Genomic DNA, 15,606 nt, shown 5'->3' on the forward strand with positions numbered 1-15,606 from the left:
AATTAAATACTATCCTATTTTTGTCTAATCCTGGGCTCCTAGCCTCACTCGCAGGACAAACCCTTTTACTTTTTCATACTTAATATCAATCCATGCTATTAAGAGTACATCAAGGTATAAAGGAACTTCATGTGAAAAAACAAGCTATAGTCTAGGCCTTGCTTACTTTCATTTGAGCCTTCAAAATGGAATATATATATATAGGACATGGACCTTCTACTGGCATTCCTTATAGGATTCAAGATACCATTTACACGTTTCTTTTTAGGTTGTAGCAGTAGGTAGTGAGGGTTTACCAATTTTCAATAAATGAAATAATAATATCATCAATAAATTTATACACACGCAGTATATAATTTTTCATTTTTCCTACAAGTGTTAAATAAGATTACAATATTCTTCTAGTTTAAACAAAACATACAATGATACAAAAATAGATACAATGAAGCACTGTTACCTGTATGCTCCATGTTCTTGGGGAACCCTGACACAGGACACAGACTGTCTGACTCACAAAGAATCGCCATCCCCCCCCACACACCTAAACAGAAACTGATTAATATGCAGTGAGAGACACACCTAAAACCCTCCAGATAAGGGTGACAAAGGTGAGTTAAAGCAACTTCCCTTTTTATCTCAGAGGAGAAAGTTACCTTGGTTGTCTTCAAAGTGACTTAAAAAGCACTGGTTTCACCTACCATATTTACCTACATATGATAGGCACCTTTTCTGAAAGTTACCTATTGAAAATTGGGGTACATGTCTTAAGCAGGGAAATACAGCCAAGGCCAGATCCAAGACAATACAGTGGTACCCTGCTTCAATTCCCCCTCTATTCATGGTGTGCCTGGGAGAAGATGGACAGATCCCATAGAAGCCAAGCTGCCCAACTCTTTTTTTCGAGTGGTGTAAGCCCTCTACTTACTTTACTGGCACTGTCATCAGCCAACCCAGGTCAGAAAGAAGGGCTGGCTCAGCTGAAGACTCAATTCTGCTGAAGACAAGCTGCCCAGCCCCTCTTCCTAAGCTATGTAAGCCAGCAGCACCTGCAACACCCTGCCACTAGGGGGTTAACAGAGCGGCCATAAGTTTTGCTCCCTACCCCTCCCACTTTGTTACTACAGCTGCCTGTGTTTTCCTGTAAAAATACTCAACAGTAGAAAAGAACAAGGAAAAATTTATTTTATTCATTCTGTCTTCCAAAAACAAGGTGTACACCTTATTTAGGAAATGTATGACATAAGAAAAGATGGTAAATTTCCAAATGTAGCACAGACAGATTGGCAGAAGAACAACTCTCTCACTCACCTGCAACCAAAGCATCCTTAGGCCATCGACTAAACCAGTCTATGGTACAGCCAGAAATAAGAGCAGGAAACCTCAGGGCTCGGTTCCTGAATTTTTCTCCTACTGGTGAAAAGCAGAGTACTGCATGAAGGTTCTGGCGGACCCTAGTCATGAAATAGTCATACAAATTCTCATTGGTTGGAAGTCGCCGTGGCTGCTCTTTTCTCATGGCAGATATGAGATCACTAGTGATCTCATCAATTTCATCACGGGCAAACAAATTTGAGACCTAAGAAGAAAAGCACAAGGTGAGTTTCTTGGGTTGAGTGGGGGAGGGGGGGTTGTTTGGGTTTTTTGTTTTTTGGGGAGGGGGGTTGTTTTTTGGAGGGATGGGGTGTTTATTCATTTGTATTAAACATAGGCTGGGTAAGATAATGTGAATGAAATCAAATACCATGAAATTCTTTTACTTGACATCAAGAAAGTTTGATGTTAAGTGCGCACGCACACACACACGGTTCCTCTTTCCATTCTCTTCAGCTGATTTCATAGCACCAAGCCCATCACAACAAGCAAAGTCTTGCTGGCACTAAACTGATCTAGGTCTACAAATAAAGATGCACATCTGCTGCAATAAAATATTCATTAACTACACCTTGGTTGGTTAATTTCTCTACTTATAACATGCAAGAAACTAGATGAAACATTACTCTGGAACATACCCTTCCAGATTCAATATAAGCTATGTCACCTATTTTGGATACAAATTTTCCTCGGTTTCATGTAGGCTTATTTTCCACTTCAAAACAATGAGATCTGAACCCAAGCAGAAAGTTTAACAATTCATGAGAAACCAAGTTCACATAGTTTCAACCTTCCTTTTTCTGTTCTATTGTGTCCCTCATTTCCAGCCTGTCAATTAATTTAAGATGCAATTCATATATTTTCATCTTAAAGGACTAAGAGTTCTACTTTAAATGTTAACAGTTATCTCCACATGTAGTCAAATAACATGAGATGATCTATTTCAGTGATTCTCAACCATGGGGTACCTTGAGATCCTTTCGGGGTGCCACAGGGTGCCTATTTTTAGTACTGCTTATTAACAGTAAACATGATTCACAAAATAAATTGAGAGATTTCAAAAAGGAATTTAGAGTTAAAGACATTTTGACCTGTTGTGGTTTGTGGCAACACAGGCCCTGCAGAAGCAATGGCACCCCCTAGGGGCCACCCTAATTCTGCCTGCACTTCCTGTCCTGAGCATACGCTTCCCCATTTATCTTGCTTGATGTTCTTTGATACTTTCACTGATATCTCACTGACCTAACTGACCTCTCATGGTCTCTGGGACCTCCTTATCAAGAATAAGGCCTTCTCAAAGGAAGGGGGAAAGGAGAAGAACAGCAACAAAAAACAAGGGGGTGAAAATCCCACCTCTCCAGATGATAAAACATTATTCAGATATTCCAAGAAAGCCTCATCTTTGATCTCATTGTCTGTAAAAATGAAGCTGATGCCTTTTCCTTGTTGTCCTGCTGTCCTGTATAAGAGTTTAAGGTCTTCCATCAGGTTTGAAGTGTTATATGATCTAAAATGGAAAAAGAATTGAGTTGCTACCTGGTGGATGATGAAGGAAATTAAGGTGGAAAGCAGTATGGATCTAAGTGTTGATGAAATTAAAGTTTATTAATTCTAAAGTAAACAAGTGAGAGTAGCAGGAAAAAAACCAACCTCTTAAAAGGAGAGGACAGCAGCCAACTCAGGAAACTTAATCATGGTCTCTTGGGAAGAAATTTTAGAAAGAACTCATCCTGAAAGGCACACCTTCAAGGTTTGACTTATACCTAATCAAACGGCTAATTGCATAATGTCTGTACTGTGTACAGGGAGACTAAATTACATCCTGCATGCCAGTCACTGTGGTGTTATGAAAAAAGGCATCTCTCATTCTGTCAAGTGTCATATGGTAAGCCCCCTGCTCTATTCTATGCTGGCGAGGCCTTAATTGGAATACTTTTGGCCACTACACTTTAAGAAAGATTTAAACAAACTGGAGAGAAGCCAGAGTAGAACTACAAGGATACATGTTTGGAAATTCTAAGTAGAGGGACTGGTTCAAGGAATCAGGCTAGAAAAAGTGAAATCTTGACTCCACCATTCCAGTTTGTTTAAAAGAAGTTATACATCAAAAGTAAGGTGGTGAATAGGACAAGAAGAAAGCAACCTAATTTTCAGCAGAGATAATCTAAATCAGGTATTAGAGAAATCATAATTGTAAAACCAGTAATATCTTACAACAAACTAAGGATAGCAGTGGGTGGTTTCTTCACTGAAGGATTGAGAAGGTATCTGTCAAGGATGGCCCAGGTATGCTTGATCCTACCACACAAGAGGGGCATGGACTAGCAGGCCTCACGAGGTACCTTTCAACCTTACATAATTATAATATAATACCTACACAAGCAGGGGAACTAACCTAGAAAAAAAATTGTTCAAAAATGCACAAAGTAAAATAAACTGAGAAACCATTTTTCTTCCTTCTTCTAAGTCCAGATATTATTTTCATAGCAATGAACATAAATGTTATAACTCTGGAACCAATAGCAGCATTAAACTATACTTAAACTATATCTTTCTTCTTCCTTCTATGAGGGTTATATTCACACAACTTAACAAGCTTATGAAGATGTTCATGCAGAGAGGGTGTTCAAAGGGTGGTCATGGTAAATATTTAATAAGTCTTTTTAGAAGGCAAGATAAGGTTTATGTTCTGCTTGTAAGTAAACCCAAGTAAGTCATAGTACCATTTTTTTAAAATACAATTGGACCAACACCTACCTTGTTAAAGTGATCTGGAAGGTTTCATAGCCTGCTATGAATGACGCCAGCCTTGTCAAGCTCTGCTTTCCAGAACCACCAACTCCAACCAACAGAGCGTTTCCACGAGGGGTGCGAATCACACGTGAAATCTGCAGGGTAGCATGGCCACTTGTTGCTTAATATGTGGAATTCAAGTGTCCAAACAATTTAAGCTTTGCTGGCCATAAAAATGTCTTAGAATGTCATAGTTTTGGTGCAATCCCAAACATTAATTACAGAATTCTACAGTATTTTTATTTTAATAATTCCCAATGACATTTAAACAAAAACAAAAAACAAAAAAACCAAGAGTGTAGTACATTAAGAACAGCTTCTTTTGTAATCTTACCTAATGCAATGGTGTTGCCACTTCAAAGTATTGTTATGGATTTTCTATTAATATGTCAACACTGTATATACCATTGCACTATCACTGCTTGTTGTACAACAAATAGCTTGATTTTGAGATTTCATACTTGCAAAAACCAAAACTAACCCACATGAAGTCGTAGAATTTACCAAGTAAGATGATATTAAGACATTTGTACAAATCAACACAGAAGGGAGCTATTATAGTAAATAGGATGCAAGAAACCTAACTGTAGTTTCTATGTCAGTCTACCTCCGACTAAAAGAAACAGTGCATTTGTCCAACAGTAATCATTTTATCCCAGGACAAAGTGCAACCATTCAAATATTCATGTCTTGCTCTAGGATAATCCTCAACATGTTCATGGCATAAGAAGTACTAACAGTTTATCCCAAGACATTCCAAAGTGCATCTGAATAATTATCTTGGGATTTCTTCATTGAATAAGTAGTGGAAAACCAGCAGTGCTTTCAGCTGCTTACTAAAACCTGATTAGAAGCAGCCAATCCTGGGATATTTCTGTTTTGGGACAAACACAGATGCAAGTTGTTCAAGGACAAAGCCAATGTATTTTTCTAGCCTATGTAATACTAGGTACTTCCTTCAAAACTACAGTTGTAACCTCAGTGTTCTATATATAAAATGTTTCACAGAAACATCAAAATGTGGAGCACTACAACACAATGGTCCTGAGGGTTGGATAGATAGAGCACAGTACTGTAGCAAAACCCCCAAATTTTCTTTTTTTTCCCCTTTTAAAATGCATCCCCTCCCCTTCCCCAACCATTTCTGACTTTCTCTCCCTCTCTATTGCCTATAGATAAGTATAAATAAGCCAAGATGTAGGATAAGATCTAACATTTTATTTTACATAGTAAGTTTTATTTTTCTCTCTCCTAATTATTATGTTTGTATTGATTTTTTTACTGCCTTTATATTGTGTAATTACTGTTTTAGGCCTATATATGTAAGTTAACATAAGTCATGTCAAGTTTCCATCTTGTAATGTCAAGCCTCCATCTTATCCCCATGTCCAGTTGTGTAACCTATGACTCATACTACCCCTCCTATGCAACTTGGTTCCTGAATGAATGGGGATGAATGAGGGTGCTTGAGAGACAATGGCAGTAGGTCTAAAAATAGCTCCCTCTGAATGACCGAACCATCAACACCAATACTTGGACCAACAACCCAGCCCTTGGAACCACCCTCAGCATTCAAGAAACAAAAGATGAGGCAACCCACCATTGTGCCAAGGCTGCACATGCTCAGTAAGAACAATTGGAACCCTCTGGAACAGGACTGACATTGCCTTGACAGGCCCTCCCCATAGGAGATCAGAGGTAGTCTGCCCCATAAAAAGGAGTAGTGAAGACTGACTCCTTGGGAATGCCATTTCCATCTGGACCAAACCAGCTCCACGTCACACCGCCTATCTACCCCAGAGGCCCTACTGGCAACTCCCTCTGGACAACACTGAGCTGAAGGAGACCCTGACTGGCCATCGAGGACCCACTTTCAACCTGGGATAGGTAGATATTACCTGCATATTTCCTCCTCCATTTGGACTCTCTTTCTCTCCTCCTGGACTTCAGACCCTGCACCAAGCCTCTTTAAACCCTGCTGCCTCTGTGTGTGCGCATGTGTGCACACGTGCGCAAAAGAACCAATAAAATAGTGTTACCATCTCCCCTTTTCAATAAAACCACTATCATTTGTAACCCCGAGTTGGGTTCTGTTTTACTGAACCCCGGTCCCTTCCCTATCTTAAATTCTGATCTCTGTCTCTCTCTCCCTCTTGGTTCTCAGCCCTGGTCCCGCCACTTTTTGCCTCTTCTCTGTCCCTTTTCTGCAGGCTTTTAGCCCTTTTGCTTTTTTGCAGGCTCTCAGCCCTGTTCCCAACAATTTTTGCCCCCTCTCTATTCCCCTTCTGCAGGCTCTAGCCCTGTTGCTTTCTGCTTTCAATTAACACAAATTAACTTTCAGTTACCCCAACTTCCCTCCAGTCTGCTGGTTCTAATCCCGGCTCCAGCAACTTTCATTTCAGTCTCCACCAGCAGTAACCTAAAGTAACCCCAAGCCTCAGCTCCTCAGCCCAGTTCTCTCTCTAGTCTACTGGTTCTAGTCCCAGTCCTGGAAACTTTCACCCCCTAGACTTTCATTCTCTCTCACACCTTAACCTTCCCACGGGTACTCCGAAGTACACCAAGCAAATACATACACACCACAACACCCAAGTTAGAAACTCACCTGCGTGCATGTGTAGGTGAGTGGTATGTATGTGCCTGATATATGAATTAGTGATCCGTGTATGTGTATTGGGTGTGCAGGTATTGATAAGTGATTCTGGTCTAATTTCTTTTGGTTTGTATAGTGTATATAGGTGCTTAAATTGGTGATAGGTGTGCATTTGCCTAGGCTGGTAATTTTGGATGTGTAAGTGCCTGAATTGGTTGCGTGTGTGCACATGCCTGTTGGGGGTGCACGCACCTAGAGTGTGTGTATGCACCTAATTGATTTTTGAGTGTGTGCATATGCCCTCCTGTCTAACACTGAGATCCTGAGAGTTGGTCTGACCCCACAGAGCAACAGTATTAAACTGTTTTATAATGATTTGACACATTTTCAGACTAGAACAAGATTTCTGTCCTTCCCAGTGCAATAGCTGATCATATATTTTAAGTAAAGGAGTAATCAATTCCTATTCCTCATATCTTTACTCAGTTCTAGGCTGGCATCTAGTGACAAGGTTTGAATTCCAACTAAATGGACAGGCCTCAGACCACATCAAGGTCATCAGCAGAAAGGGCCTGTGTATATCTGGAAGGATGTGCAGAGCAACTCCCATTCCAGAAGTGAGTTTGCTCTATTTGCTCATGGTCAAATGGGAAGTTTCTCAGTATGAATCCCCTGGTTGCACCCACTTCTCACCTACTGAATAACTAACAATTAAGTGTCCTAAGAAGTACTGATGGGATGCCTGTGTAAACCAAGTGTTCAAATGCTTACAGTTACTTTAAAATGTAGTTATGCAAGGGTGAACTGTACTCCAGTAATGTTTTGGGTGTTCAAAGAGAATACTGGTGTTACTCTTTAGGCCAATACAATGTGGCCATTGCTTTTGTGACCCAATCATTTTGTTCCCAGGAAGTATTTAAGAACTAAAGACACTGGAACAGTAATTAGATGATCTGCATAACAGAAAGGGTCCTAATGGGTTCCTAAGTGAGAGATCTGAAAGATACAATGTATGTATCATACACACAAAAGCTAGAGGGGAATAACTGGAAATATTGTGGGATCCCCTGGAAGTCAGAATCATAGAGCAATGCCTTCAAGAGGCATAGAATTAATGAGCCAGAAGGGACCTAGACAGATCATCTAGTCTGACCCCCTGCCATGGGCAGGAAGGAGCACTGGGGGTGGCAGGGGTCATAAAACCCCACCCAGGTGCCTATCCAGTCTCCTCTTGAAGATCTCCAGGGAACGTGAGAGCACCACCTCTCTGGGAAGCCTGTTCCAGGCTCTGGCCACCCTTACAGTGAAGTAGTTCTTCTTAATATCTAATCTAAACCTATCTTCCCTCAGCTTGTGGCCATTGTTCCTGGTGATTCCAAGAGGGGCCCAGGTAAACAGACTTTCCCCGAGTCCCTGTTGGTGGCCCCTGATAAGGTTGTAGGCAGCCACAAGATCCCCCCTCAGTCTCCTCTTGCGGAGACTGAAGATATTCAGGTCCCTCAGCCTCTTCTCACAGGGCTGGCCACAGAGGCCCTCAACCATATGAGTGGCCCTCCTCTGGACCCTCTCCAGGTTCTCCACGTCCTTCTTGAAGTGCGGCGCCCAGAACTGGACACGACTCCAGCTGCAGCTGACCAGCACCGCACAGAGGGGGATCAAGGCCTGTCTGGACCTGTTAGTGATGCCCCTGTTGATGCATGACAAGTTGCGGTTGGGCTCTGCGATGCTTCATCGCATTGGCGACTCATATTCATTCTGGAGTCAATCCTGACTCCAAGATCCCTCTCTGTCTGTGTGCTACTGAGAGGCTCAGTCCCTAACCTATAACCATAATGCTGGTTCCCTCTCCCCAGGTGCAGCACTCTGCACTTGTCCTTGTTGAACCACATCCTGTTTAGATCCGCCCACTTCTCCAACCTAACCAGGTCTGCCTGGATGCAGGGGCTGCCTGCCAGTGTATTCACTTTACCCCACAGCTTGGTGTCATGAGCAAACTTGAACAGGGTGCATGCCACATCCTCGTCCAGGTCGCTAATGAAGATGTTGAACAGCACCGGCTCAAGAACCAAGCCCTGGGGGACTCTGCTGCCCACACCCTCCCAGGTTGCTACACAACCATGGACCTGATGACAACTTGAATAGGCTACCTGCACCACAGGACTCTGTAAATGTTTAATCATTACTTGATTCTGTTTTATCTACAGAGCAAGGTGATCATGTATTGTGTCCTAACATTCAATGAAGGAAAGCACACCAATTCAAATGCTTCCATTTTAAGCGTGAACTATGTCCTTCAACTAACATGTTACAGCAGTGACAACTAGCAAAGGAATACCAGATTTATTCTAAAAACCAAGGTGTTATGGGCCTCTACTATCTGTATTGTTGCTGATGGATTCAAGCTTTTATCCCAAGCATTTTTTTCCTAGTTTCAACATCAGTGGCTGGGCAATCAGGGACTTAAAAGTCATTACTGAGTAAAGCTGACAAGGAGACATAGTGGACCTAAAAGGAGACAATGCTCTACCAGCATTGTCACGCATTAATGATTCTAGGAAGAAAGAGAAAAAAAAAACAACCAAGTAGGCAATAAATTAATCTTCAAAGAGAGAAGAGATGGCATTTGTAGAGCTCCTTTACAAATTTGGCCATGATTCTGGAATCCAGTTGGTGCACTATGTTACAGTGTGACTAAAAGGACAAATACACAAATATGCTTATGATGCATAAGCAGGAAAATCAGTGTAGTAATGTGGCCAGACACTTGGGGCATAGTGAAGTGGTACCTGGCACCAGTCATTTTTCTTTGTCTCTGCACCCAAATTGGTGCCCAGGGAAGTTCCCCAGTCACCCTCCCCTAGTTACACCACTGAGGAAAATAATAACTATGAGCTGGGGATGATCCATGACATTGGCAAGAGATCGTTATTTAAATCTTGCACCTAGTTCTGGTGTCAACACTTCAAGAGACAATATACAAGAAAGTGAACAGATTAACTGAAAAGCTGCATTAACCAACTAAGGTCTGCAAACTTAATCTGCTCTATTTATTTTGCTTATCCAAGGAGGAAGAACTACACTGTTATCAAATTCAAGTGCCTAGAGAGGGAAGACATTTCTGATTGTACGTATCCCTTAAATATAATCAGAAAGTCAAAATTAGAATCACTAGCTAGATGCTTAACTTACCAAAATCAGACTAGAAATAGTACCCTATTTTTTTTTTTTTTAAAAGTAAGAATAATTAACTACTTACACACTGAAATGTCCTTAACAGCTTACTGGTATCACTAACCTTATCAATTTGCTCCATCTCAGGTAACTTGGACAGGGTGCCCTGTTTTGCAAATTAGGTTTGAGGCAACATTACCTCTTTTTAGGTTACAAATTTCACTTACAAGAAAGCAATTGTTACATTTACATCTCTTGAAACACATGCAGCGCATGATTACATGCGTTTCAAGAGTAATATTACCATATTTACTCAAATCCAAGATGAGGTTTTCCCCCCATTCAACATGGGGAGGACTCATCTTGGATCCGAGTTCATGGTGGAGGAGGGGGGAAAGCAGTTGCTGTGGCTCCAACTCCAGTCCTAAACTGTTTCAGAATCAAAGTAGCAGCAGCCATGTTACACCCCCTTCACCTACCTCTCTACTACCTTTCCCCCACCCATCTGCCCCTTACCATCTGACATGGTTCCAGCCCCATTCCAGCTCAGGGCATGGAGCACAGGGAAGCTCTGGCCCTAGCCGGGCCATACAGCAACAGCAGAACACCCAGCTTCATGCTGGAAGATATGACAAAACGGGGTCCAAGCAGACCATTACTATGAATCAGGGGTAGACTTTAGCAGAGATGTAACAAAGCAGCTAGGAACCCAGAGCATCAAGATACATGGAGGCAGAGACAGCTGTCAGCTGCCATTGGTGTAATTGTGTGTCTGCAGCAGCTGCTGCTATTTTTCTGCACTCCCCCACCTCCCAAACAGCATGCAAGGCTGTTGCTCTGGTCGCCTCATCCTAGTTATGCTACTGGGCATATGAATCCATGTCAGCTGCAGTCTTCAAAACTGTGCCTGTTCCTCCCTACATAACCAACTAAGTTATTTTCAGTCATTTGAGAAAGTAAAGACTACAAGCCCAATAATCTTTTCTGCAATTGTTTAAAATGATAAAAAGTTGAGAAGCCTCACTAACTAAACCTTTAGTTGGCATCAAGGACTAAAGTTTATTTGCTGTGTTTTGCAAAGAGCTAATGTGCTTTATTACCAGAGGATAACAGGAATTCTGCATCTCTGAGTTGCATCACAAGTTAAAAATAAACTGTGACCAAATGTACTTCTAGCCTCTTCTAGTTTCTTTGCAGAAACCTTTGATGTTAAGTTACTTTAAAAATGAAACATAACAACAAATGTGTCCCTGTTCTCCACAGTAGCAGCTATTTTCAACAAAATGAAAGAAAGTAAAAAGATCAAGCACAGAACCAAAGTTCTGCCAATTATAAAGCAATAGAAGAGAATGCTTGTCTTACCTTAACTAAATGGATCATAGCATCTTCAAAAAATACCATGTCCATGCCTGCACCACGGATGCTTTCATTGTATATTTGTAGCAAGGTATTTAAACGATCCTTTAGGTGATTTAATGATTCAATTGGCTCATAGACTTTTGGCACATCAAAATCATTTTCTTCTGGCTCTTCACCTGTGGTGAGAGAGGGAAAAAAAAAGTGTCAGCAACTAAATTAACAGTGAATGGCTGGCTTTTCTCTCTGTAAAGACCCTCCTTTCCATATACTATCCAAAGGGGGCAATTCAATACTTCAGATCTGTTTGTACACTCTTTCTAAATTAATAGCAAAAGTTTATATTAATCTAAATTAAATCAGGATTGGAATCTTATTTAAACTATTGTAGCTGGTAGAAAATGCCATACAATTTCAAACTGTAGCATTCTTTGGATGGGGGGAGGGGGAAAGAGGGGAGAAATAAGTTTGAACATTTCTGTTATGGGTAATATGAATGTACTGGTAATTCAAAAGGATAGATTACATACAAATTGCTGAGGCCTTTATTTTACATTAATAGATTGTCCCCTGAAAACTACCTTGGCATCTATTTGGTTTATCAGAGACATTAGTTCAACTCTAGAAAGGGTAAGTATAATAAAATAAAAGATATAAGAAACTTCTCTGCCCTAAACCTTGAGTAAATTATTGGTAGTATCAAACTTGAAGCAACTCCTACAACTTAAGTTATATTTCTTTATGGTGGTGGCTACAAATAGAATTAGCTGCTTTATATGGCTGTAAAATACATATTTAGCATCTGAACATCAGATTACTACCACACTGAAGTTGCTATGCATTTCTTAATTTCTCCCAATTAATCATTCATTAGTTATTAATTTAAAGTAATAGACAAAATATCACCTGTGTTGTGTAAAAAGGTGAGCAGTACATTTTCCTCCACCAAATACCACCATGCAACTTAATTCTATTTTGATTTACATTCACATAAGTCCCACAATTCCAGCATTTTATCTACATGCCTCAGGAAGGTAATATAGTTCACTGCTTGATTCCTTTTAACTATCAATTATCTCTGTGTCACATGGGACATGATTCTATTTATTGGAGACCCATTGCTAGCTAGATTTTTTTAAAATAATTTTATGAGCACCATTAGTGCAGAGGTGTATAAAATTTAGAAAACTTAGATAATTCCACAAAACTTAGTTTATTGGGAGTTGGGGGCAGGGAAGCAGAATCCATGATCTGAGGGCTATGTTTAACAGGAAATCTGACAGCAGAAATAGCTTAAGTCTTTTGTTTTGCTTACCTCTGTCTATCACATCTAGATCTCATTTTGAATACTATAATCCACACATGCCCTGGCTTATATCATCATTATATATTTGCCAAGATGCACACACCATCAAGGAAATAAGATTTTAGTTTTGGATGTGAAGTTAAGTAAATGAAGAGCAATTCTGATGCACATACCTTATCTTGCCTTTACCTCATGTCTAAATTCTTCTCATTGAAGTGGAAGTTTTGAGAACATAATTAATTCAAAACTGCTCAGTAGTGTATTTGCAAAATGTACAAATTCACTTGTAACACTCAAAGTTAAAATTAAATGATAAGTTTCATGTTCACATGCAAAATGCTAGGAAACACTGGTTAATAATCTTGGGGTTGAAATAAGCATTTAAAATGTACTCTTATGAAAGTATTAGTAAGATATTAAGACAAAGCCATTTTTAGAGTAGCTTTCCGAATATGAATCTTTTTCTCTTCTCTACACAGAACACATCCTCCAAGACACTGTACTCTGAGCACCACTTCTAAAGTTTGTTGCATTTCAAATGTCTGCACATCATTATAGACCATGTTTCTATAAATAAGATGTGTTTAACAAGCTCTAATAGTTTTTATACCATTACATAACAGTATATCAATGCTTAATTCCAGTGTTACCCCTCAAACTGAACGTCATACCAGTATGCTGAACCCAACTGTCCTGCACTTAGGCTGAAGATGTATTTTCTGTACATGACTATAGCCATATTCAGCAAATACTTTTTTGATCCATTCTGTTTTGCTCACACAATAACCTTACCTTTATGGGATGACTTCTCCTGACCTAATTTGAAGTTAAAAAGAAATTCCCCATTAAGCATGAGCAGCTTCTCCCCTCAAGATATCTGTTTATGCTTGGGTTACTTTCAAGTATTTTGCTTTGACTCATTATAATGTTACTCAGCTGGAATTACCACAACTGTAAAAAGTAGTTTTCAAAGGCAGTATTCCACAACCATTGGATGTTTTCAGAGGGTTTCATTATTTCACAAAAAATGAAGTTAATTGCTTAATCCTACTGACGTCAGCATAAGCTTTACTCTGATTTTTAAGACACTGATTAAGATCCTGAATTCCAGATGACAACAGAATACCTCAAGTACTTGGACAGGCAACTAATGCAGAACTTCATTTTACAACCAACCAAGGGTATTGTCCCCATTTGTACCCATTGGCTGCTCTGGTCTCTAAAGCTATTGGAGAATGAAAAACAAAACTCAAGGTAGGTAAAAAGCATCTGTAGTTTTCCATCTCTTAGTATCCAAGTAAATAGGGCATTACAGTGCCTATCGCTGCCAAATGTCTGTCAGCTATGCCTTTTTCTAACAGTTAATGTGGACGCTATTCTGTCTCATGCACCTGGTAGCAGGGACAAATATTATTGAAGTTACAATATGAAGATTTCAAAGTACCTAAGTAATTTTGTCATTATTTACAACTTGAGAATTCTTAAGTAGGATCACTCAAAAGAAATTCCAAAATTTAATTCCTGTTCTTGTTCTCACTCTTCAGCGTAATTAGAAATGGCTAATCATCCTTATTCCTAAAACAATAGGAATAGACACCCTCTCTTCAACCAAGGACTTGTACTCTGCTTCTCTTCCCTACCTGGACTCCAGCTCTTCCACTGAGTCTCTTTCTCCTGCTGCCATTGTACGTGTGCACCAATAAGTTCATGGGGCTGTGTAGTGTGTTGTCTGTTTAATAAACCTGTTATTTTGAAACACCAAGTTGGGTTTTTGTCTGTTTCCTAACTGTTTCCTCCTTGCCACCACTTACCTGTCCCCAAGCTCCCAGCTGCCTGCCTCTCTCTCTCCTGGCTGTCTCCTCCTTGCCACCGGGCTTTTTCCCCCCCTTGCACCAGTGACCTCGAGTAACCCTGGGGCCACTTGACCTTAAGTAACCCTAAGCCTCAGTTCCTTAGCCCAGCTTCTCTCTAGTCTACCAGTTCTAAACCTGGTCCCAGCAACTTTCACTCCTTACACTTTCTCTCTCACCTTAACTTTCCCCCAGGAATCCCAACCACACATAACATACCATCCAAGTTAGGAACTCACCTGTGTGTATGTGTAGGTGGGTGGTGTCTGTGTGTGTGAACTGGTGCTGTTAGGGTAACAATATGGATTTGGGATGTTGGGGTAAACGATACAGAATCTAGGGAGTGCTGTGTGTGCAGCTGAATAAAGGTTGTTTTTTTTTCCTTGTGTCTTAGCAGAAGCTGCTGGTCACAAGGCTGGATAATATATTAAAAGTAACTTCAAAAAAAACTGCTGGCCACAAGGCTAGATATATATTAAAAGCAACTAACTCAGCTAATGCTTAAGTGAGAGGATTCCTAACAGGGGGTAGGGTGCAACGTGCACGATGTGTTAAGTAAAAATAGAATAGCCCACCAACTAGTGTCAGGAGACAAAAGCAGAAATATGGCCATGGAGATGGTGCTGAAGTCCACAAGAAAACCAGCGAGAAAGCACAAATGACCAAAAGAAGATGGGGGCCAAAGTCTTATGCATGCGCTCTTAGCAGAGAGGCATGTAAATGAATAAAATGCATAGGCAATACTATGCTAAGGAAGCAAACAGTAAACCAAGGTGGAGCTTGAGGTAGGAGGAAAAATGGGTGGGACGACGGTGGAATAAATATTTAATATGTATGAACCAAGGTGTATAAATGTTGAAAAGAACTGTTGTTCAGGGCAGCTCCCTGGTTTGTTTTTTTAGGAGCTAGTCTGAAGCTGTCTCCATTTTGAATAAAGCTGTTGTAAGCACTGTGTGCTGGTGTTTGCTTCCTGTCTGCTCTAGCTAATGAGCATCAGGATCAATGAGCAATTGGACCATCATCGCCCTAGTCATTGGATGCCACGTGGAGTTGTGGTCTAACGTGAGTGATATACAAATTAGCGATCCGTGTATGTGTACGGAATGTGTAGGTACTAACAACTGAGTGTTGTCTAATTTTTGGTGTATGTAGCATGTGTGCACTTG

At 40.4% G+C, this 15,606-nt stretch overlaps 1 protein-coding gene and 1 long non-coding RNA gene across 6 annotated transcripts in view; one reads left to right on the forward strand and one right to left on the reverse strand.

Annotated features, from left to right (window-relative positions):
- Positions 1-15,606, reverse strand: part of DNAH5 (dynein axonemal heavy chain 5) — a 294,998-nt gene that overhangs the window by 81,419 nt on the left and 197,973 nt on the right. For all 5 annotated transcript variants that reach the window (XM_019541679.1, XM_019541689.1, XM_019541661.1 and 2 more), the window contains 4 exons: positions 11,291-11,463; positions 4,129-4,259; positions 2,725-2,878; positions 1,309-1,576 (listed from right to left, as the gene is read on the reverse strand). In XM_019541679.1, coding sequence (XP_019397224.1) covers positions 1,309-1,576; positions 2,725-2,878; positions 4,129-4,259; positions 11,291-11,463 — 726 coding nt within the window. The remainder of the gene's footprint in view (positions 1-1,308; positions 1,577-2,724; positions 2,879-4,128; positions 4,260-11,290; positions 11,464-15,606) is intronic.
- On the forward strand, positions 8,970-14,180 carry LOC109314490. The gene is made up of 3 exons (XR_002102298.1): positions 8,970-9,881; positions 11,847-11,914; positions 13,070-14,180. It is a non-coding gene; the product is annotated as an uncharacterized LOC109314490 (long non-coding RNA).

The sequence above is a fragment of the Crocodylus porosus genome, unplaced genomic scaffold, assembly GCF_001723895.1.
Source record: "Crocodylus porosus isolate Cpor-Errol unplaced genomic scaffold, CroPor_comp1, whole genome shotgun sequence".
Classification (NCBI taxonomy): Eukaryota; Metazoa; Chordata; order Crocodylia; family Crocodylidae; genus Crocodylus; species Crocodylus porosus.